Source organism: Venturia canescens, chromosome 2, assembly GCF_019457755.1.
Source record: "Venturia canescens isolate UGA chromosome 2, ASM1945775v1, whole genome shotgun sequence".
Lineage (NCBI taxonomy): Eukaryota > Metazoa > Arthropoda > Insecta > Hymenoptera > Ichneumonidae > Venturia > Venturia canescens.
This window is the reverse complement of record NC_057422.1, coordinates 18,581,037-18,603,473: the sequence shown is the minus strand read 5'-3', so window position 1 is coordinate 18,603,473 and position 22,437 is coordinate 18,581,037. Positions and strand designations below refer to the sequence as shown.

At 39.5% G+C, this 22,437-nt stretch overlaps 2 protein-coding genes across 2 annotated transcripts in view; one reads left to right on the top strand and one right to left on the bottom strand.

The window, feature by feature from the left end:
- Positions 1-1,800: 1,800 nt before the first annotated feature.
- LOC122405925 (RING finger protein 121) lies at positions 1,801-5,627 on the top strand. The gene is made up of 7 exons (XM_043411005.1): positions 1,801-2,208; positions 2,506-2,540; positions 2,614-2,755; positions 3,286-3,440; positions 3,565-3,793; positions 3,932-4,167; positions 4,276-5,627. Exons 1-7 carry the CDS (start codon positions 2,170-2,172, stop codon positions 4,394-4,396), a joined length of 957 nt encoding a protein of 318 aa, XP_043266940.1. The 5' UTR covers positions 1,801-2,169; the 3' UTR covers positions 4,397-5,627.
- Positions 5,628-9,934: 4,307 nt separating this feature from the next.
- Ten-m (teneurin transmembrane protein Ten-m) overlaps positions 9,935-22,437 on the bottom strand; it is a 366,438-nt gene continuing 353,935 nt past the window's right edge. Inside the window, exons 11-16 of the mRNA XM_043410995.1 lie at positions 21,905-22,112; positions 20,129-20,155; positions 18,612-18,828; positions 17,651-18,486; positions 14,486-17,548; positions 9,935-14,390 (exon numbers count right to left, since the gene is read on the bottom strand). Coding sequence (XP_043266930.1) covers positions 12,902-14,390; positions 14,486-17,548; positions 17,651-18,486; positions 18,612-18,828; positions 20,129-20,155; positions 21,905-22,112 — 5,840 coding nt within the window. The 3' untranslated portion in view covers positions 9,935-12,901. The remainder of the gene's footprint in view (positions 14,391-14,485; positions 17,549-17,650; positions 18,487-18,611; positions 18,829-20,128; positions 20,156-21,904; positions 22,113-22,437) is intronic.

Below are 22,437 nucleotides of genomic sequence, written 5' to 3'. Positions count from 1 at the left end.
ATTAATTTAGACATTGATTTAATCGATTTGAACAAAAAATAAAAAAATTTCGGCTAACTTGCACCCAAGTTTTGTTTAATTTTGTTTATTCGATTATGAAGTAATTAATTACTACTAAATATTTCAAGCATACTACTAGTTACCACTTTACAATTCTCTTTCCATTGAGACTTATTAGAATACAATCGGCTGGATGATAACTACTTCAATAGGCTAGACGTAGCCGGTGATTGGGAAATAAATTTTTCGAGTTTTTCAATAATCTAATGACTACTAAACGATTCAACTCGATTATTCGTGACCACTCAACGATTCTCTATTGATTTAGGCATTGATTTAATCGATTTGAACAAAAAATAAAAAAATTTCGGCTAACTTGCACCCAAATTTTGTTTATTCGATTATAAAATAATTAATTACTACTAAACTTTTTAATTACAGTACTGATGACTACTGAACGACCACTTAAAGATATGATTAATAAAAAATTAGAAAAGCGCAAGTCGTTCGGCCAAGTTTATGGAGGTGAGCGATTGTCACGTTAATGTCATAAGTTTTCTTTCGCGTCAACGCCGCTATATGTCGTTGCTATCGATGAGTGTGATGCGCAGTGTACATCGCGCATGCCAGTGCTCCACAAGGTTTCCACAAGCGTCTAGCAACTGTCGCGTACATTGCCGTTTTGGTTTTATTTAATCATTTTAATGTCGTTTTGTTGAGTAATAGGAATGAGTAAAAAAAATGTGCTATTTGATATTTTTGGAAAATTAATGTTGATGAAATTTTATTTATGCAACTATTAAATATTCTTACTGCTTCCTTCGTTTATTTTAACATTGATTATCTGAAAACCCTATGAATCCAACTCTAGTTTCCTTTCCTTGATTGTGAGTATTGAAAAAAATGTAGAAATCAAGATACTTTTGTTCTATTCAGAGAAAAGTCAAATATTATTTACTAAGCTTTTCTTGAGTTTAAATCATTGCAAAAAAAAATTACACGTACTGAGGATCGAACTCAAGACCTTCAAATAATAGAAAAGCTTTATACCAACCTAACCACAATATCTCTACAAAATATAAGTAGTCTTTTAATATTTAAGTAATTTTGCCACGCTTGAGGTCAAATATTAGACTTGCCGGTTTGTTCGGCTAGTCTATTATCTCATTTGTTTTATGATAATTACCTACATTCTTAAACATAAAAGACAAATCATAAATTTCCATTATAAAAAACTTGTGTCCTACTTGTATATAATAAACACAAGTCCACGTGTGAATAAAACAATACGAGCTAGGCGCATGCGTTACATAAGCACACTCCTCGATCGTCATGCCTCTCGCGGCCGTAAATTGAAAAGGAGAAGCGCAACCATTAAGCTGACATCCCCCACTACCGTTGTTGCAAGACCTGTATACAAGACCGTGATTTGAAGTGAACGCGGTGACGCTGGTTGCGTTCACGTCATATTCGACTTGGTGCGATTACAAAATGGTGGAACCAACGAGTGATCTTGTTCTTTTTTCAATTACTCGACGAAATAACACTGGATTTATCGAAAAGTGAAGACAGAGAAACAAGTAGTAGTACGATAACAGAGATAACAGACGATTCTCTCTGTGGATGCGTTCAACCACTTGAACGTCGGGAGCGTTGAGAACACAATTCTAAACGCACCCATCTAAACGCTTGTAGCGTTTACAACGCCAAGTTGAACGCAAAATAACGCTATTAACGCTGTCAGCGTCCAAGTAGAATGTACCCAATGAGTTCTTTGAACAGCGGGAAAATTAGAAACATTTTTTACACACGATGGAAACCGCAATTATGTTGAATCTACATAGATGCCTTTACAAACATTTTTTTTTGCAATTCGATTTAAAAATTTTTTATATTTTCCGTAAAAAAAGGGCAGTTTTTGAAAAACTTTTTGACGAACAAACGAGAGTGTTATTCAAATGATTTTTTGAGAAAATAAAAAATCTGATCAGCTGTTTGAGGGTGTGCGCGAGATTCGTACGTGCGTCGTGGCAGTCGGTTTGGCGTTTTTGAGTGTCACATAAATGTATTTATATGTATATTTATCAATATATAGGTGCGCGAATGTTATCACCCTATTGATTGCCGCATTTTCCTCCGGACAATAAAAAAAATAGTGAAATTTCAAAAATGGACTCGTACATGGAATTGCATGTGATGCCAAATAAAGTAGGAAAACGTTTTCCTTAAAAAAACTTGTAATATTTACAGAACTTCCCTTGCCATACGTCAAACATCGATTTAACCTAAAAACTTGTGACTTCATTATGATATTTTTTGAATTGAAATCTCAAAACTCAAATTGTCCCCAAGAAATAGGATAATTTAATGAAAATTTTTATTTTTGCATTGATTAATTAAGCAGATATTTTTGTTTGTGTAAAAGAAAGTAGTTTACTTTTACTCATACAGGCAATTAATCGGAGAACATTTTAAAATGTTTTTAATGTGTCAAATTGTTTACAGAGTGAGGCTGAATTAACGCCTGAGGAACGATGGAGGTACATATTTCATTATTTAATTGCGTGTTGTTATGAATTATTAAAATAATTGTTTGAATTTACTTTTGTTAAGGGTGGAACATATAAAAATGCATCGAAAGCATCAGGGCCACGAATCAATGCACGCTGAAATGGTCATTGTTACATTAGTCACTTTGTTGGTAGCTCAATTTATATTAGTCCAATGGAAACAAAGGCATTCTCAATCTTATCAGGTATGAGCTCATTGCTCCATTTTTTCTTTTACATTCATCGGAAATAACTTTGTTATTCATATTGAGGGGTTACATTCACGTTGCTCACTAAAAATGGTAACCACAGTTGTGAGTGACACTGAAGAATTCAATTTCACGTCACTCTATATGTTATTAATAAACCTTAAAAATGTCAGAAAATTTTGCACCTGATTGTTTTGTTTGAGAAATCAATATTTATACCAAATATTTTGAGAGGAAACTGAATTATCAATTTCTCAAATAGATAGGTGTTTTCATGGGAAATACTATTTCTTATTGTTTCATAAGAATATTTTTAAACAAAATTCTTCAAGACTAGCTTCATAAACTGTGGGGAATTTCGAAATATAATTGATTGGAGTAAACTTGTCCTGAGCTTCTGACATTTTTCACAGTTGATATTATTTTCCTTGTTTTTAATGAAAGATTCTTGTCTAGGCTAATTCTAAAGACAAAGATTCAACATCTATTATATTAATCTTGATTATGGAATGATCAAAAAATTTCAGCTCGTCACTTTGATCGCCATGTGGCTCATACCGTTTGGTGTGAGTGTGAGGAATTACTGGTGGCGGTTTGTGTTCATTTGGCTTGTATTTTCCTGTATTACGGGGCTCGTTGTCAGGAAAGCTAGACAAAAGCCAATTTTGGGAACAACACCTAGGTTTGTACCATTAATCATAAGAAATTCCTGTTTTTTATCCTTGACATAAAAATATTGCAATTCTAAATTCATCTTGAAACTTTATTAAAAAGAATTATTATTATTACATATTCATTTTTTGCAGATTGGTTTACAAATGGTTCTATTTTCTATACAAATTGAGTTACATTCTCGGTATATGTAGCTATCTCGTTGGACTAGCAACGTTTTTTGGACTTAACTTAGTATTCGATGTTAAGCCAGCAGTCTGGATGGATTGCGCCCTTTTATTCCTGTGTTATGGTATTTATTTTGGTGTATTGGGCAGAGACATGGCTGAGATATGCGCCGACACCATGGCTTCGCACATTGGAGTGAGATTTTATATTTTTTCAATCAAATTTTCAAGTCATCGCAAAGTGCTACTTTCTAACGACTATCACAAGAGTTCCCCTTTAAAATTAGATTACAATAGTTTTAATGTCATTATTAAATAATCATTATTGTTTTAGTACTATGCACCGGGAAAAATGCCAACGAGAACATTGGAGCCAAATGTGTGTGCAGTATGTGGTAACAGACTGTTGGTCTCGGAACATGAAGAAGGAGTACTCGAGAACACATACAAATTGAGTTGTGAACATGTTTTCCATGAATTTTGCATTCGAGGTTGGTGTATCGTTGGTAAAAAACAAACATGTCCGTACTGCAAGGAAAAAGTCGATCTCAGGAAGATGTTCACAAATCCGTATCCTTTTGATGGAATGATGTTTAATTTTGTGTTTGATATTTTGGGGATATTGAAATGACAATTTTTATTTAGCCTTTACTCAGAGAAAACATTTCTTTTCGAAAGTTGGGAACGACCTCATGTAATGTACGGTCAATTGCTCGATTGGATAAGGTGGCTCGTAGCTTGGCAACCGCTTATTACTCTGCTTGTTCAAGGCATCAATTGGCTGTTGGGCCTTGAGTAAGCTGCTCAAAGAAGCGAGAAAGTTATTAGAAAAATTTGCAGAGCTATGCCACCAAAAAACTATGCCACAACAAAAGAAGATTGATGAGGAACGACAGAAAAAGGAAAACTTGAAAATTACGAATCAACTGATTTGTAACGGCCCCTGAATGTTTGTATTTTTGTATATTGCTATACACTAATTGACATGAATTATGGGGTGAATTGAGAGATTGGTCGAAGTCATAGGATTGCTTATCTGTTCCCAGACCTGTAAATATTTGGTTTCTTCTTGATACTTTGACGAATTATCACAAAAAGTTCACACACAGAGAATAACTTTCGACATTATTCTGTTCTTGTGCGTTTTGCTTTTTATGAACTCGCACTACATTTTTTCCGCCCAAAGCTCGAAGGAACATTGATTTCCTTCTTACAGCATTCCTTAAGGTCCGTCTTTGTTTTTTTTCGACTAGTCAAAAATCGCGTGAGCTTGGATTACTGAGGATATTTCTTTTTTTTTTTTTCGATATCGAGTAAAAGTGTGTGTGTATGTGTGTGTTTGCGTGTGTGCGCGTCGCGTGCTTGCATAAGTATTTTTCAAACCGTATTGTTCCATCTCTTTATGCAAGAATATCTAGAAAATGTCCATCCTCAGCCTTTAAAACGGATAGATCGTGTAATTTTTGAAAGAAAAATCCTGATCGTCTACAGATTTAAATTGGTGATAAAACTGATCAACGATTCGTTGTAAGAAAAAAACGCTTGAGAACTTTCTTTTCGGTAATTTTACTCTTTATTTGACGCTATAAGTTTCGGCGAGAAATTAGGTAAATTACGTGTTTCATTAAGCATTCATTTATATTTTTATTCACTATACGTTGAGTATTCTTGTACGTTAAGTTCGGTAGTTACGGTCACATCTTATCAGAGTTTGGTGAAATTATTAATGATATGACTCGACTGGAAGTATTTAATTACCGAAAATCATATAAATCCACATTACTTTTTTTGTTTCGTTGAATATTGCACTGAATTTATGGGTTTTTTCCTCATTGCTCTTATTCACAACACTTTCGCATAGTTTATGAACTATCATGGGAGGGAACGAAAGAACATGGTACTCGTATTTGTAAATAGATGATAATAAAGTTATCCATTTATGAAATAAAATAATATGAACGAATGAAAATTTATAAACATGATTTTACCAATCTAAATTGCTGACAGAAAATAAAAGTCTTCACATTTGATATTTTTTTTCTATCAATTCTTCGAAAAGTTGCAAAAACTTCGAAGCAGACTGCATTTGACATTGCTCTTCGGAATTGAATCTTAGTGCAATCGAGTGAATCTATTTTGCATTCACACTCGCTGGATAAGGACTCGAATTTTCTTTTTTTGCAAAACGAGTCGTCGAACCGTTGCAAAACTTTTTCGAACGATAGCGCTCCAGTATCGGTCCGCATTTCAACGTTGCGAACGTTGAATTTGCTGCAATCAAGTTCATTCTCATCTTGATGTAGAAACGACCCCGGAAAATTATTCAGCTCCTCCAACAACACAAATATGGCTCGAGCGATGAAAAGATGACGTGAAGAATTTGGGTAATCGTGAAGGAATTCAAAACGGTAAACGATCCTTGATACATCTACGAGTATTAATTTAGTTTCTCATTGCGTGAAACCTGAAAAACCCATTTGCATAGTTTTTTTTAGGGGCAAGAGAACAGTCGAGAGAACGAAGAACATATTCAGCTTTGACGTTTTCACTCGAGCCGTGGATCTCGCCGACTGGAAGATCGATACGAGGCACTCGCGTAATATGAGTAGCGTTCCAAACCGCAACTTCATCGGCTCTGGAATAAAGAAATCCAGAAACAGCACAACTTGACTCACGCCTGTCGTGAAAAATCTCGAAATTGGCACATTTTTGGTTTCACCAGTGAACTGTAAAAAATCAGTTTTAGGTATACAGGGCGAGGCAATAACTGTTAGCCAGTAGAAATATTTTCTACCTTGCCAGACTAAGGCAAAAACTTTTCCTACAAAAGTTGTATGATTCGTAAGGGGTCGTCAAGTAACTACGAGGTTCATCTAGGTGGAGGCACTTCGAGAATTTCAAGCACTTCTCCAAATGCTTCCACTTTTTTTCTTCATAATTTCATCGAGGGACTGTGAATAAGTTCACGTACTAAATTTCGTCATGATCGATCAAGATTTAACATAAAAAATCGATAAAATAGAAATTTCAATGTTTTCAGCCTTAAATCGATTTAAAAAACGGTTCAGCCACTTACTCTTGTAGAAGATACTCAAACCCCGATGGCTGCCACTTTCAGTACGTGCTTGCAATCTAATTCGCACGCCTAGATTGTATACTCTTATTAATAACGAAGCAATTTTATCAGAACTTTCCTAAGAAATTTAGTTTCCTAACAAAGTTATGTACATTTTTTACGAAACATGTCTCCAAATTCTCGTCAGTATACCATTGCATTTTGTCCTTCAGTAATGAAATAATAAATCACAATTCACATCAAATTATATCGAGTATGACTTCCAGTACTTATAAATAAATGATTCAATGTAATACCCAGAAAATTCTAAAGGACGAGAAATCTTTGAAAAAATTCAATGCGAGTGAAACAGATTGTAATACTCGACAGGAAATGTTTCAAGGGCGCGTTCGACTTGTAGGCTGACATCGTTAAAAACGTTTGAAACCCTAAAATGCGTTCGACTTGGAATGAACGCAAAACACATCGCAGTTGTCCTTATAAGCGTTCACATAACGCCAAGTCCAACGGTAAAAGTAACGTTATTAATGACGTCGACGTCCAAGTCTAATGCAAGCCTTTTCCATCAAATATTAATAGTTAAATAGTAGATCGTAAATGAAAAATTTTGACGGGTAAAGGAATTTTAATTTGGAATAAAATAACGTGTGCAGTGCGATATAGACGTACACATCGGAGGTGCAGGATGAAAGACAAATTCGTGTGGAGTTTAGGCAAGGGGCGGAGTTTAGACATACACAACACGAGGACATTTTATATATATATTTATTGAGTACTTAGTGTGTAAGAGTATAGAATATGTATATATATATATTCATATTTAGAGATATATATATACCTATCATTAAGTATTATTACGCAGTTATATATAAATATATAAGTATACTTTTTATATAGATATATATGTATATATAATTGCGTACACTTTAAAATAAAAACCTTGTGTGTGTGTGTGTGTGTGTGTGTGTGTATGTGTGTTACATGTTTTTTTGTGTTCGCGGGAGAGTTCAGTGTATTACTTGTTATCTCCGATTTTTTTTTATGAAATATGCTTTATGTATAAGTTTTCGTGCTATTTACATAATCATAGTAATAATAATACGATATTTACAAATTCATGAAGTTCTTACACACCCTTTACGTCTCTCGTTCGCTACAAGTCGCGGGTTATCCTTTTATTGTGTCACTTATTTGCATTGTTTTCACGTGGTAAAAATCTCAAACGGAACACTAGTCGTTAATTTTTTAGTTTTTTTTTTTTTTTTTTTTCAAATTTTCACGCTTTTTTATGAAAGTATACGCAAAGGGTATATCCCCGAAATGATCGGTCGACGCAACACCCTCGCGACAGCGGTTGCCGCGCTTGATAAAAACGTCGTCGAAATAATTATTTCGCTATTGAAAATATTATTAATGTAATGATAAAAATTGTATGTACAAAATCGGAATCAAAGAAAATAGGAAAATCAGCGAAAGTTTTGCAATGATTTTTTGGTTTTTTCTTCTCAAATTTCCATTTACGCTCGACTTTTGTCGCGTTTTTCTCACACGCTGCGCATTTTTCCTCATTTGTTAACTTCTCTTTTTATTTTATTAGTGCCAACGCACCGTGACCGAATGCACAAGCGCGTACCTTTTTTTTTTTTCGGCAGTTGCAATTTTCATTTCTTCCTCCTATATTTAGATATTCGGTCGTAATATTTTCGTTTTGCTAACATTTCTTCCCACTTTTATCTCCCTCTCCATTAATCGTTGGAAAATTCCATTCACACTGACTTTCTTTTAATTATTTATTTATTTAGTTATTTTTTTTTTTTTCTTTCGACAGCCACAACATTCAGTCATTCGAGCACGTTAGTTACGAAGTATTGCTTTTCTTATGCACACGTGTCAGCACATTTTTTTTGCCCGTCGCATCTACCTGCTCCTTTGTGAACTCGCACTGTTGAAATCCTGCAGACATGAAATATGCAGCGAAAAATGAATTATCGAATGATTCGGCTGAAACGATTGCTCGTAATATTACTATTAATAATATAATAAAAATAGTAACAATCGTAACAATGATAAAAGAATTTTGTCGTTATAAAAAATTGTTTTAGCACGTTCAGTGTGTAAAAAAATGTGAAAAAGGACATTCGAATTTTTCCCCGCAATGAATTTTGGATGAAAATAAAAACGATTATAACGCTTTCTCGATACGATAAATATTAACGGTGTTGAACGCGAGAGCTTTTTTTTTAAGCGATATACAATTCGACTGATTCGAGAGGGCTTTTGTATCCAATATATTTTTTCATTGCTCGTATCAGACGGTCCTTTCGACCAAATATTACGAGCGCATCGTCGTCGCAGTTGTTTTGTTAATGATTATGTTTCGATCACGTTTTCTTTCACTTTGCTCGTTTTTTTTATTTTTATATTTTTATATATGTCATTTTTCATATGCTTTTTATGTGTGCGTGTTTATTTCGCGATTCCGGGGGGAGGGGCGGGGAGGGGAGGGGAGGGGAGGGGGGCGCTCTCTCGTTACTTTTTCGCTTATATTTTCTCGTTCGACAGACAAGTACATATATATTTACGTACGTGTATGCATTTAACACGTAAATATAAAAGACACGTATATGTAAACAGGATGATGAAAAATAAATCGGTCGACAAGCTGCTACGGTTGTGCTGAATTCCTCAAAAGCAATGACCTTACTTTTTTCTCTTTTTCTCTCTATTAAGCAATCAATTATTTGAGTTACAGCCAATCCGTTGCGCCGTTGAATGAGCGCAGGGGAGACAGCTGTGCCGGTTCGTTTCCGGTTGGCCGGGTGCGTCACCACGTTCCGTTAGTCACTCCCACATTTAAAAAACAGGGCCATTGATTCGTTACAATTGATCAATCGATATCTCATAAACGGTATCACGTAGAAAAAAATAGCTCAGGACTTATATTTTATCTCGAATTTTCATGCTCTAATCAACCGCGAAATTTAATGGGCTAATTTTTCAAAGAATCCTGTACATATACACGTAGATATATGTATGAGTGAGTTCTGGGGGACATGCACGTGGGCTTGTTGTTTATTTATTTACTTATCTTCTCTTGTTTCGTTTATACTTTCTATCGATTACTTTGCTTGCTTTTTCGTTTGTTTTTAAATCTTTTTTTCATCCCTTTTTCGATCCAATCCAATCGGGGCATCGAGATCTATACTTCCAATATCTAAACACCGACAAATCACTTATTTTATAATTGTTGTTGTTTGTTTGTTTTTTTTTTTTTTTTTTTTTCTTTACGATTTACTCCATTATTGGGTAACAGTCGGGAAAGTTTGGGACCAGGGATTGGGGGAAGGGAAATGGGGACGTTGGGCTTACGTTTTTTCTTTTGACGACACAATTTAAAAAATAATTTGCTTCTTTTTTCTCCTCTCATTGTTTTTTTTTTCTTCAGTAGAAAGATAGGCGGGGCATATTACTATTATTATTATGATTATTAATATCATTATCAATATTTTTATTACTGTCGTTATTAATTTTATCATTAATTTTCCTCATTTTTTTCCATCTCTCTCTCTCTCTCTCTCTCTCTTTTTTTCTCTTATTAATTTCGTCATTAATCCTTTCGGATATTTTTGGTGTGTTGTTTTTTGAATTTGTTTGCTAACGATCGGGGCCGCGATCATAATTGAATACACGAATTTCTCAGCTCTCCTCAGCTCCCCATCATCCGAGCTTTCCCAACAAATTTTGCAACATCCATTGCATCATCGTTGTTCTCCTTCGTCTTCGATGCTACTCCATCAAACTTCTCGCATTAGATACGACACAGTTTTTCTTTTTTGTTCTTTTCTTTCATTATCTAAATGAACTTTTTATTATTATCGTTATTGCTAATATTTACAAGTGTCTATGACATAACGAGAGAAAAGTTGTTTTTCTTTCGCGACTTATGAACTAATCGACCACGAATGAACGATAATCCTGCATCGATTTCTCGAGTTGCAAGATTTGTTGTTGTTTATTTTTTTTTCCTTTTTTTTCTTCATCGGGGCTTATTTTATTTTATTTATATATACGTATATATATCATTGCTTGTGCAACATTTCATTCGCGCGCGCGCGCGCGCGCTATAGACTTCGCAAACAACGATTTGTCTCGTACACGCAGTGAAAAAGAAAAAAAAATTGCAAAATTCTCCGAAGAGAGCCTCGTGAAATTTGAATGAGAAATTGTGAAATTTTCATCAGTTCCAGCGTTTTTCAAGAGTATTTGAAAGAAAAAAAAAACAATCTTAGTTTCACAATTTTCTTGAATTATCCGGTCTTCGTGGCAATTTCGACATTTTTTTTTCTTATCCAAACTGCGCACTCGTTCATGTATACTCGTATATACACATACATGTGCGTGCAGCTCAAGTACATGTATCATTGGATGCTACAATTATAGTTTCTCGTTCCATTCATTCATCCAGTTTATTCTCCGGTGTACATGAATTTTGCATTTGCTGTTGTAATTTTTGTTCATTTTATTTGATTCTCTAATAACTCGCTGTAATTACGTTCATTACCGTTTATGTGTCCGAGCATGGCGCTGGTAAATGGTGTATACATATAAAAAAGCGATATCGTCGAGTGATGTTCATGCATCCCTGTCGGATATTTATATATATATTTTGTTTTTCCACCTCATCGATATTTCGTGTTACAATATTATCTACAATTATGACCGTTTTAATTTATATATATGTATAGATTAAGTTGATATTTACAAAAAAAATCGAGATTCTCCCTCGATTCATTGAGTTATGTTAAAAATATTCCTTTTTGTGTGTGTGTGTGTGTGTGTGTATATTTGCTTCTATTCGCAGCTCATCACCGCGCACCCCACATTCTTAATTTAATTTCTCGTTTGTTTATTATTTTATTTTTTTCCTCATTCCTCATTTCGAAAAGAATGCGCGAGACGACGCTCTTTTGCAATTTTTCTCAGCTTCTCCCACCTCTTTTTTTCACTATCAGTTACGTTGGACGTACACGCGTTTGCGTGGATTTCGGAGAGAAAAAAAAGAATAAGAAAAGCAAAACAGCAATGTGGGCGTCATGTAAACACAGACGGAATCGCTCGCTGCGAATGATCGCCTGTATATTTTTCCAACCCTTCGCTCGTCTCTCCCCCCCCCACCTGCCTATTCGCAGTTTTTTTAAATTTACGTACACGCGTCCTTAGACCCTGTTGATGCGTCAAATATCACCGAGCACTCAATGCATTTTTGCAGGCGATTCTTACATTTTTTTTCCCCCCAACTACTTCGTGGTGAGATCGTTGGAAAAAAAAAACAAAAAAAAAAAACAATTCATCGTCCTCTTTTCTCGTTCAGTCTCTACGCTCAGCGCAACCCAGACATACAAAGGACACACTCGACATCCTCGACATTTATTCTCACATGTATTGTTCATTAATTACATATCTGAAATCTCCGCGTAATTAGACCCGAGAGTTCATAATTCGTCATCTATAAAATAATCACCTTGTAACAAGCTTTATACTTTTCGTATTGTAAATATATATCGCGACTAGCTTATAATTTTGACACTTCACGGATCACTCGTCCGATAATTACACCGATCATCACTGCCGTATTAAACAACGAGACTCTGGTCACGTACAACAAAGCACTTGCAGAAGTTGAAAGAGAGAAAGAGTCTTATAGAGTCAAAAGAAATAACAAAAATATTAAGAAAGAGACTAATAAAATAAACAACAGAAGAGAGAAACGGAGCGGACAAAAATAAGGTCTATAATACAGAAAATGATTAGGCGATCGATTCGACGACGAAACGAGGGCACTCGTGGATACAAAACGAAAACATAAATTGAGATTGAGCTCTACTCGAGAGGTGGAATCTCAAAAGTTGCATTGTTCGTTATGGGGAAAAAAACATTTCAAGAAGAAACGTTTTTCCCATCAACGTATTGATTTTTCGCGGTCGTTTGAACGCTGCTAGTTAAGGACGCCACCGTCGATGGCGCCAGGGTAGTCAGCGCCACAGTCGTCGTATCGGCCACTCTCTGCACACTCGTCTCTCTCGTCGGCGCGATTGTACGTGACGTGTACTCGTCATCGTTGTCGTCGTCGTCGTCGTTGTCGTTGTTGTTGTCTCGTCGAGTTGTATCGACGACTTTGGACTTGGTCGAGACGACGGTCGTTGCAGATGATCCGTGGCAACGGTCGCATCACGAATCGTGCCTGTGTATTCTGTTGCGTCGATTACCCGATTTACGTCTCTTGCGTTTAGTGTCCCGCGTGAACGCGACGTTGCCGGGATCATCCGCTAATTGTGGATACCTGTGTACGCTGTGGATGTCGACACCCTCGTAACCGACGACGGTACCGCGAGCGATCAACTCGTCTTTTTCCTCTTTCGACCAATCACCGCGACCCTGGAAACCCGCCATTACCAATTGCTTCTCAATCTCCCAGGCTCGTTCGACCGCCCTCTTGTGAGCGTGTTTCAGGATTCGATGTCGCTCCTGCTCCGGATCAGCCCCGTATTTTATAACTACAGCGGCATCGGGATTATGAAGCCTCAATTCTTTCCACGTGCCAGCGCCATGCTCGGTCGTCTCGTGGGTCGAAACGTTGAACATGCTGCCCAGACGACGAAGCTCGTCCATATCATCGCGTATTTTGAGGGCATTGTCCTTCACGAAGTAAAATACGTCCTGATCGTGTACGCTGAAGTGGAGAGGCAAGAAGTACGAATTGTTGAAGACAGAAGTTACGACGTCTTGGACTACGTTGTTGACCCCATCGACAACGCTCACCAGAGCACGACCTCCGACCCTCGAAACTAATATACCCTCGCCGAAAACTGCCCGTCTGTGGGCCACTCTCGGCAACAAATTACGCGTTTTCGGCTCCAATTTTAACAGAGGCTTAGGCACGAAACCAAGATCTGAGAATTTCTCGTGTACTCGATCAACGATGCACTGCAAGCCTGACATGACTCCAAAGTCCGGTGTCAACTGCGGCGAGGTTATCGTCGCGCTCGGTTGATAAACCATCCGCTTCGTGTATTCGGAACCCAACATCGAGTCGATGTCGTAGCCGTAGAGCTTCAACCAGCTCGTCAAATCGGTCATGTATTCAACGTTCTGTCGGATATTTATTGGATCGTTATTGCGGAAACGATATATAAATATGTCCGTAGGCGTCGTCAATTCGTTCGCCATTTGCTCCCAGGCCGGCGTCATCCATTGGCCAACCGTAGGATCGTACAGGCGTTTGTTCAAGTAAACGAGCTTGGTGTTAGGATCGAAAAGACCACCGTGGAAGTCGATCGGCAAGTAGAAATCAGGATTGGTGTCTTTGATTATTTTTCCGAAGGGCGTACGGCGCATCTCTTTCACGAGGTTGCCATTCGTGTCGAAGAGTGCCAACGGTGAGCCGTTCTGGTCGGTCGCCACGTAGAAACGCTGTTCCGACGTTTCCACTGTCATCAGGTAGTCCCTCGAGTCGTACAGGAACCGGAACGTTTTCGATGATTTCGGGAAGTGCACGTGAGTTATCAGATCCGGCGTTCTTGGATTGGCGTAAAAGAATTGTGTTATATTTTCCCTGTCGTCGTTCCAGGATACCAGGCGTCCACGGTCGTCGTAAAAGTACCAGATCTGGAATTTCTTGTGTTCGGATGCGTGGATCAGTTGGCCACGTGAGTTGTACCTGAAATAAAACAAATGTCGTACATTTGAAAGTTGTTTTGGGCGGTGAAAAAATCAATGGGGAAAGTTGATCTGTTGGGCGGTGATACCCCGTACCTGTATTTGTGTTCACCACGAATAACAACGAATCCTCTGCCATCGTAGGAGTTGAATTCGACGTCGCCGTACTGAACGACCCGATCACCGCTGTCGTAGCCAAGAGTTATTTTTTCAGTGTGTTCGGTCACACCGATGACGTTGCCATTCTCATCGTAGGCGTACTGCCAATTGTTATCGGTGTCGGCAACTTCGAGAACGTGCCCGTCGGCATTGTAAGTGATTTTGTCCATTCTGGACCACTCTTTCTTCTCCATGGGTTCTTTGCCGATCGTTAATTTGCGCATTTTTATGCGATTTCTATTGTCGTACTCGAGTTCCATGCGGAAAACGTCGACGGATCGGATATTGGTCAGAACAGTTTTGACGCGGCCGTGCTCGTCGTAATCGGTGACGGTGAAGAATTGTTTACTGCTGTCCTGCATGACCGACCGGTTGAAAGTGTTACGATAAATTCTCAGGTCACCGACGCCCTCCAACACTCCCAAATTCTGATTGTACTTCAATCGCAATTGCGGCAGTTGTTTCCCATTGATGTCAACTTCGATGCCGGATATGCGAGCGTTACCGTCGTACTGGTAACGATAGTGGGCGTTTGCCATTCCGCTCTTGCTGCCGAATTTGATCTTCTCGTCCTTGACGATGCCAGCGTGATATTTGTACTCGATTCTCATCTCGAAATTAGGCTCATTGATGTCGATGCTGCGCACGAGGCTAGTAGTCTCTTGGTAGGTGTAATGGATCGAGGAAAGTCCGGCCAACGTCGTTTCCAGTTTGCCGGTGTGATCGTAAACGTAGGCAACTTTGCCGCTTTGGTGAGGATAAACCTTGGCAAGGATTTGCCCGTCGTCGTTGTAAAGGATTTCGTACGGATGACGATTCATCGGGGAGTAATATTGGTACTTGTAGAAACCGAGAGAAGTTTGGAGAGAGAAGGCGTGAATGTGGCCCCTCGGCGTTGTCAACGATTGGAGAGCTCCGGCTTCGTCGTACTGCAGGAGATAATCGCTGCCGCGTGGAGTAGTGACTTTGAGGGGAAGACTACTGAACATGTCCTTGAAGGCATAGATCATTGACGTTCCGTCGCTGTACTTGATCTCATACAATCTTCCAGCTCGGTCGAAGCCGTAAGTTTCGCTAATGTCACCCCAGGTCCAGCTGGTCAGTCTGCTAAACCGATCGTACTCGAGTTCAACTCCGGCGAAGATTCCATCCCGCGGTCCCCACTTGACGGGTCGGGCGTTCCTGTCATAGGTCACGTTCAGAAGTTCCACTCGATCATCGATGAAGACAGCGACCGTGTTGGTTTCACGGTCGTATTCTAACGACAGCAAAACGTCACCGTTGACCCGGAGTTTCCTGCCGACTTGAGCTATCGCTTTGGCGTTGCCACGGTTTTTGTTGCCTTGAACCTTCCGCAGGAAATATCTCCACTCAAATCGGTTTGCGAGATCGCCGGCGATCTCCGTCCGTTGCTTAGCTGGGACGGGATAACTTTCGCCCAGCAGTGGCTCGATCTCGGCCAGGATGGCGTACGGCATCGTGTCCGTACTAACCGTATGAGCCCAGGGTGTCACGCGGCCCACAGAACCGTCACCCATAACCGTAGTCCGTTGTTCAGCATCGCCGATCTTCGTGACGACCGAGGAACCCTTGATCAACATGGAAACGGGTTTTCTGTTGTTTTGACCGACCTTCACGGTGGCTCCTTTCAGGCTAAGGTCGAAAGTCAGGCTTATGACTTTGCCAGTGGGTGTAACTGCACTGGTCAATCTACCGAACTCGTCGTAGTTGTAGACGTAACTGCGTCCCGTGCTGTCCAATTTGGTTTTCAATAGCCCAGTTGGTCCGTGGTAATCGAAGGTCACGTTGTAATTGTCCGGGGTGCTCAGTTCGTGCAACATCTTCATACGGGACATGCGCAATCGGCACTTTTGTCCCTTGGTGTTTTCGATCGAGTTTACTTGGCTGCTGTAGTCCCTCAACAAAAATACTTTGTTGCCTGCGGCATCGGTGACCGTCGACAGCTTGCCGTTGCTGGTGTTGACGTTGTACGTGAACAGGTAGAAGGTGTCGCCCGTAAGAATGTTTTTGGTAGCGATGTGCTGGCCGAATCGATTGAACACGTAGATTTCCTGAGTGTCGGGCGAGTAAATTTCGTACTCTCTGGCGCCACTCGCATCCGGTATACTCGCCATTACCGATCTGATGCGGTAATTGGCCTGGTCGCCGATGTGAACGACGCCGTCGGGCGATACGGCGACGGCTGAGATCGTATTGAACTTTGAAGTCGAGGCCAGATAATGATCGGCATCGAAACAGTCGCAGCCACGTTCCAGACAATTGCACTTGGATTCGGCGCCGGCGTACGGAGAGATTTTTCCGTCCGTACCGATCACCCGAACTCGATTTATCCTTTGGGAATCGCTCTCAGCGATGTAGAGGTTGCCCGATGGTCCGAACGCGATGCTCTGGGGCATTACTAACGTCGCGTGCGTCGCCAATTCCGTGTCGAAGGTCGAGGAGGGACTCGCACAGTGCAGGGGACGTCCGGCTACCACTTTGACGCGGCCGTCCGGTGCCAGCTGGAGTACCATGTGGTCGTCGATCATGTGAAGAGAATTGTCGAGGGGATTTATCGCCAGCTCTGTCGGCCAGCGTAAATGAACCTCCTCGACATTGAGAGTCCCTTCACAAGGAATTGGCTTCCAGTGGGACTTGTGCATGTGGTTACCGATCACCGTAGTTATTATCCCGTCACGATCAACCATACGGATATTAGTGCCGTCCGCAAAGTAGAGCACGTTGTCGGCCGAAACAGCGACGCCTTTCGGATACGCCAACTTGGCGTCGCGAGCCAATGCGCCGTCGCCACAGTGGGCCTCGTCTCCGGGCAAACAACGTTCACCCGAGCCTACTATCGTTTCCCAATTGTGCTCCGGGTCCGAATAATCGTTCGTGTCGCGGACGCGAATGATCTGATGCGATTCCGGGTCCGAAATGTACAGGACACCGTCCAGGGGGCTCAGGGCGATGTGATACCGGTACGAGACTCTGGTCGCACTGAAAATAAAGTTAAATACGGTCCAGTTAGATCTCCGATTTTTCGGATGCTTCAAACACAAGCGCGGACAATTCGGATGCACATAAATACTGTAAACTTACTTGAGACGAACGACCGTTTTGACGGTCCCGTCGACAAGGATTTTCCTCACGAGGTTGAAGTCCCCAACGAAGATGGACCCATCAGCGGATGTGGCGAGTGCGACTGGCGCCAATAATCTCTGTTTGGAAGCTTGCCCGTCGCAGTCGAAACAGTCGAGAGGTCGCTGGTGCCCATCCCCCATGGTGGTCAGAATGACGCGTGGTTTGTGCTTGAGGTAGATATTCGAACCGTCACCTTTTTGCAATATGCCTTCGTGGAAATTGTAACGATGATGAATGTCAAGATTCCAACCACCAACTTCGGATATCGACATGTCATGGCCGCTCAGCTTGGTCGTCTGGACGTCCCAGATTACGTCCTTGCAATCGCTGTACTCGTAACCAACCTTCACCATTGCTGTGGTTACCCCATAAACTCGCTGGCGATAGACGTTCAAACGATTCCAAGCGTAAGTGAATTTGATCACCGGATCTGCCTCAAAAGTTTTCTCGAAGAGTATCCCCTCGATCGTTATCCTCAAGTGGATAAGGTTCAACGTTGGTGGTATCGTCTCAGGTGTCAATTGCAATTGTATCGTTGATAAATAGCCGGCTGCTCGTGAGCTGTGATAAACCAAGTTCAAACCGGTTCCCGGTATCTGTAAACTCTCCTGTATAACTTGCGACTCCGCGAGAATCGCACTTTTGTCAGGACAAGCACCTTGGAAACCGTGCTTCCATGTTGCCAACACGACCGGCTTCATCAAATCGTAGTCGTGCGCTGCACACGCGTGCGGTATGTGAATTGGCGCTTTTTCGTCCACCGTGCTCATAACTATTCTGTCGATTATTACAACCTGTAAAATTAAACGTCATCCAATCTTTAGGTCGTAAATAAACAGCTAATTAATGGTTATTGCTTGGGTTGTTGCACCCCAAGCGAGTTTGAGCGGCATTGAAAAAGAAGTAAAATATATTTTACCTCGTTCCAAGGCACGAACACGATATGGCTCTGGGGCTTGAAAGGCGATCTGCCAAATTGCAAGGTGACCGCTCCGCCGCCATTAACGAGGAGATCGAACCAGCCGTCGTCTCTCGTCAGGGTGAATCCCTCGAGAGGCGTACTCGTACTGACCCTTACGCCCATCAGACCGGTACCCAATGACGTCACCACGCGTCCACGAACAACGGCCGAACGACTAAACGATGAAAGGCAAAATTAATTAAGCAAATTCTTCGATTTCTTATCGTCGATCAACAATTTCAAATCTTTTCTCTTCTAGCAAAATCTACGTCGCAACGTTTTTGAAATGACTTTATCAAACTACGGATAATCAGCGACTAGTCTCGTTTAATTGGCGGCAAAACAAAATTCTGATGTTGATACTTTAGAGTTCTTTCATGTTTTTAGTGACGTTTGTTCACCATCAATTCCCAACATCTCATATTTATTCACGCGAGCTTTCCAATTCGGAATTTACGAGGAGTATTTTTTTTCCGTTTCTTCGGTTACTGATTTGATAGTTGAATTTTGTTTGGGTTTGTTTAAATGATTTTTATGGAGTTGTAACCAATAATGGCGTCTGTCCTTAAAAACTTTGGTGTTCTTCAATGCTCTTTCTTTCGAAAGTTTACGAGAGCAACACACATACGACAAAATATAATGTAATTAGCTTAATCACGTGTCCTAACCAACGATTAACACAACGTACGAAGCTCAACGAAAAAATTCACGTAACACAACGTAGGAATGTAATTAGGTCAAAATGAACCATGCAACAATTACGTTTAAACACAAAACCACGCATTGTGACAGACGAGACGATTCAAGAGCTCGGGTGCGCAACACACATATACACAATTCGTTTTTATTTTCTTTCGCCAATGTGGGTCCATTTAGAAATTGGAGAAAAACCACCAAAATAAAATAAAGCATCGTTCTATATTCGAACAAAACAAACATTCGAGTTACCGGATATTCGGAATATTTCGAGATCACGAGATATAATAAAACGGAAGAATTTGGTGATTTTTTTGATAATTCCAAACAAACGAAATTTCTTTGTGGACGTAGGCTAGAGAGAAAGAGAGAAAAAGAGAGAGAGAGAGAGAGAGAGAGAGAGACGGATAGATAGAAAAACACATAAGAGGCGGATGTCGATAACCCGCTCGTGTATTGACTCTCCAAATCCTTGACATAAACACACACACATACGGTCTGAATATATAAAAAAATGTGTTCTCGCAACGTTTCGCTCTCAACATTTTTTTCGAACGATTTTTTTTATCATTTTTTTTCCAAATTTACTTCTCATCAAGGATGCAGAAATAACACGAATGCAAAAGCCGATCTTCACGCGGCAGCTACGACCAAAATAAAACGGTTAACTCTACGAGCTCTTTGATAAAAAACGAAAATCGAAAGAAAAATAATCATCAAATTATTGTCGTAAAATCGTTCCTTCGATTCCATCCCTCCTGCGGACGGGGCATTCTTACCTTGTGTTGAAGTGATTCCAGAACACACTGATCGGGCAGCACGGATAAAACAGAGCCCAGTTAAATTAAAGTATTTTCTTTTTTTTTCACCCCAATACGATAGTCGAGAGAGTGGGTCAAAGTGATCGATACAGGGTGTAAAAGAACGAGTATTTTTCAGTTTTTTCCGAGTATTTTCATCAAATAAATCGATTGAATTCGATAAAAATTGAAGAAAAAACAAAATAACGAGCACATTGAGAATAGAACGAAAAATTGTTGACATTACGAAGTATCGAGTAATCCATTAAATGAAATGATCGCTTCGACTAATATGCAAGGATGAATTTAATCTCAAACAAATTCTATTCCTGAATTTCCTTCGCTTCAAAAATTTTGAGAATTTCATCAATCATGATCGAGCATAAATTCCACTGTGGAATAAACCAAAAAATGATTGGGGGTGAACTAATGGATATTTCATGAATTCAAAAACTCTTGTCTCTCTCCAATGTCTTGTGATTGGCTCCGTCAATAATGAGCAATATTCGAGTGTCCCTTAGCTGCGACATTTCCAATGTACTATTTTCCTTTTTCATTCGTTTCGTACGATGGTACGATGGACCGTTCGAGAGCGATGGGCAAAAAAGCATGGGTATTTTAGACATACGCGCAAGCTTCACTCGGACGGACAATAGAAAGAAAATATTAGTAAGAGAGAGCGAGAGACGGGGCTGGGGGGGGGGGGGGGGGGGTTCGTCGAACAAAAACGAAAAATATCGATGGGAGACGATTATATGAAATAAATTCAAAACTACGAATGAGCGTTATTTTTTGAAGCGTTATAACAATCGGAAATGGACATCATTTTGTAGAAACACTACGCAAAAGGAGTTTTTTTTTTCGAAAAAAAAAAAAATTTTCATTGGCTGTTGAGAAACAAGAATGGAGAAAATATCGTAAATGGGAGGTTCGGGTGCATCGGGGGAACACACTCGCGCACACTTACATACAAAACATATGTACAAAACTGATGGGATGTGATTTCACACGGGTCACAACAGCGCAGTATATTAATATATTAAATATGATATTCTGTGGTATTTGTGTCAACGGTAAATGTCGTTTCGTTTCTTTTTTAATTATCCTTGAAAAATAATCGCGATTGCGATATTGAAATAAAAAAGAGAAATATATAATTGTCGCAAATCAGTAATGGGCCTCGACCCAAAAGATTCGGTATGAAAAACACTTGAGTCGTTTTTCATCTTGCAAACATCAACAATAATTGTTAACCGATTAATACTTTTGTTTTGTTTTGTTTTGTTTTTTTTTTTCTCGATAAACCAATTTGAACTCTACATTTTCTCGAATTTCATTGCAATAAAATTAATAAAAAATGATAATTAAAAAAAAAACAGAAAAACGTGTGTACAAGTGTGAAGTTATTGCATGACATCGAACGGATTGACGTTCGGGTTCTATGATTAAAGACGCCACTGCACGCAACATCGAATCGGGACGGACATTTTTCAATATTCATATTAATATATAAATGTAAATATATAGATATATATATATGGATATATAGAATTATATGTACTACTATTGATTTCATGAATCAATTTTAATAAATATTACTATCGAACATCTTAACAGGTGTCTTTGAAACGCCAAGACGATTTCGAGTACGTTTCAATTTACAGCTATCAATAATATCGTTCATTTTGTTTTGTTTCGTTTTTTTTTAGCTTTCTTTTCCTCTCGTAAATAACGAAAAATATATCAACAACTCACCTCTCGTTGAAAGTCTCTTGGCGAGCGTAATTTTGGAGACTACCTTCGTCAATCAAAAATTTCATTCTCTCGAAAAACGAGGCCGTTATCGCTGGTGGTTGTTTTCGCAATAAAATGTCAATCGGTTTCGGTGCGGAGACGCAAAGTTGGCTGCTCCGACAGGCGTGATTAGCGCAACACTCCGGATCCGCACAGTCCACGAGACCGTCTATTTTTTTCGAATTGTTTTAATCAGCTTTTCATTGTTCACTCGGTGGAAAAATATTATGAGGATATTCGAGGACGAAAAATTTCAAATTGATTTGAACGTTCGAGGCTCATCGAAGCTAGTTTTCGGGTAATCCCGAATGTGGAAAAAATACTGAAGAAGAAATCCCCGGAATGGACATCATTGAAATGCTTACGAGATCGAAAATCAATCGGAGTATTTTCAGAGGATTTTCATCAAGGCTCGATGCCTCGGCAACTCGAACAAAAATTATCCAAAAGTTGGGCAAACTTTTCACTTGAATTTCTAGCTTTTATTAAGCTTT

Bases quoted from the DNA above. Each gene is read 5' to 3' on its own strand.
- LOC122405925 (XM_043411005.1), top strand. From the start codon at position 2,170: ATGGACTCGTACATGGAATTGCATGTGATGCCAAATAAA. The intron at 2,541-2,613 runs GTACATATTTCA...ACTTTTGTTAAG, and splicing joins ACGCCTGAGGAACGATGGAG to GGTGGAACATATAAAAATGC. The intron at 2,756-3,285 runs GTATGAGCTCAT...AAAAAATTTCAG, and splicing joins GGCATTCTCAATCTTATCAG to CTCGTCACTTTGATCGCCAT.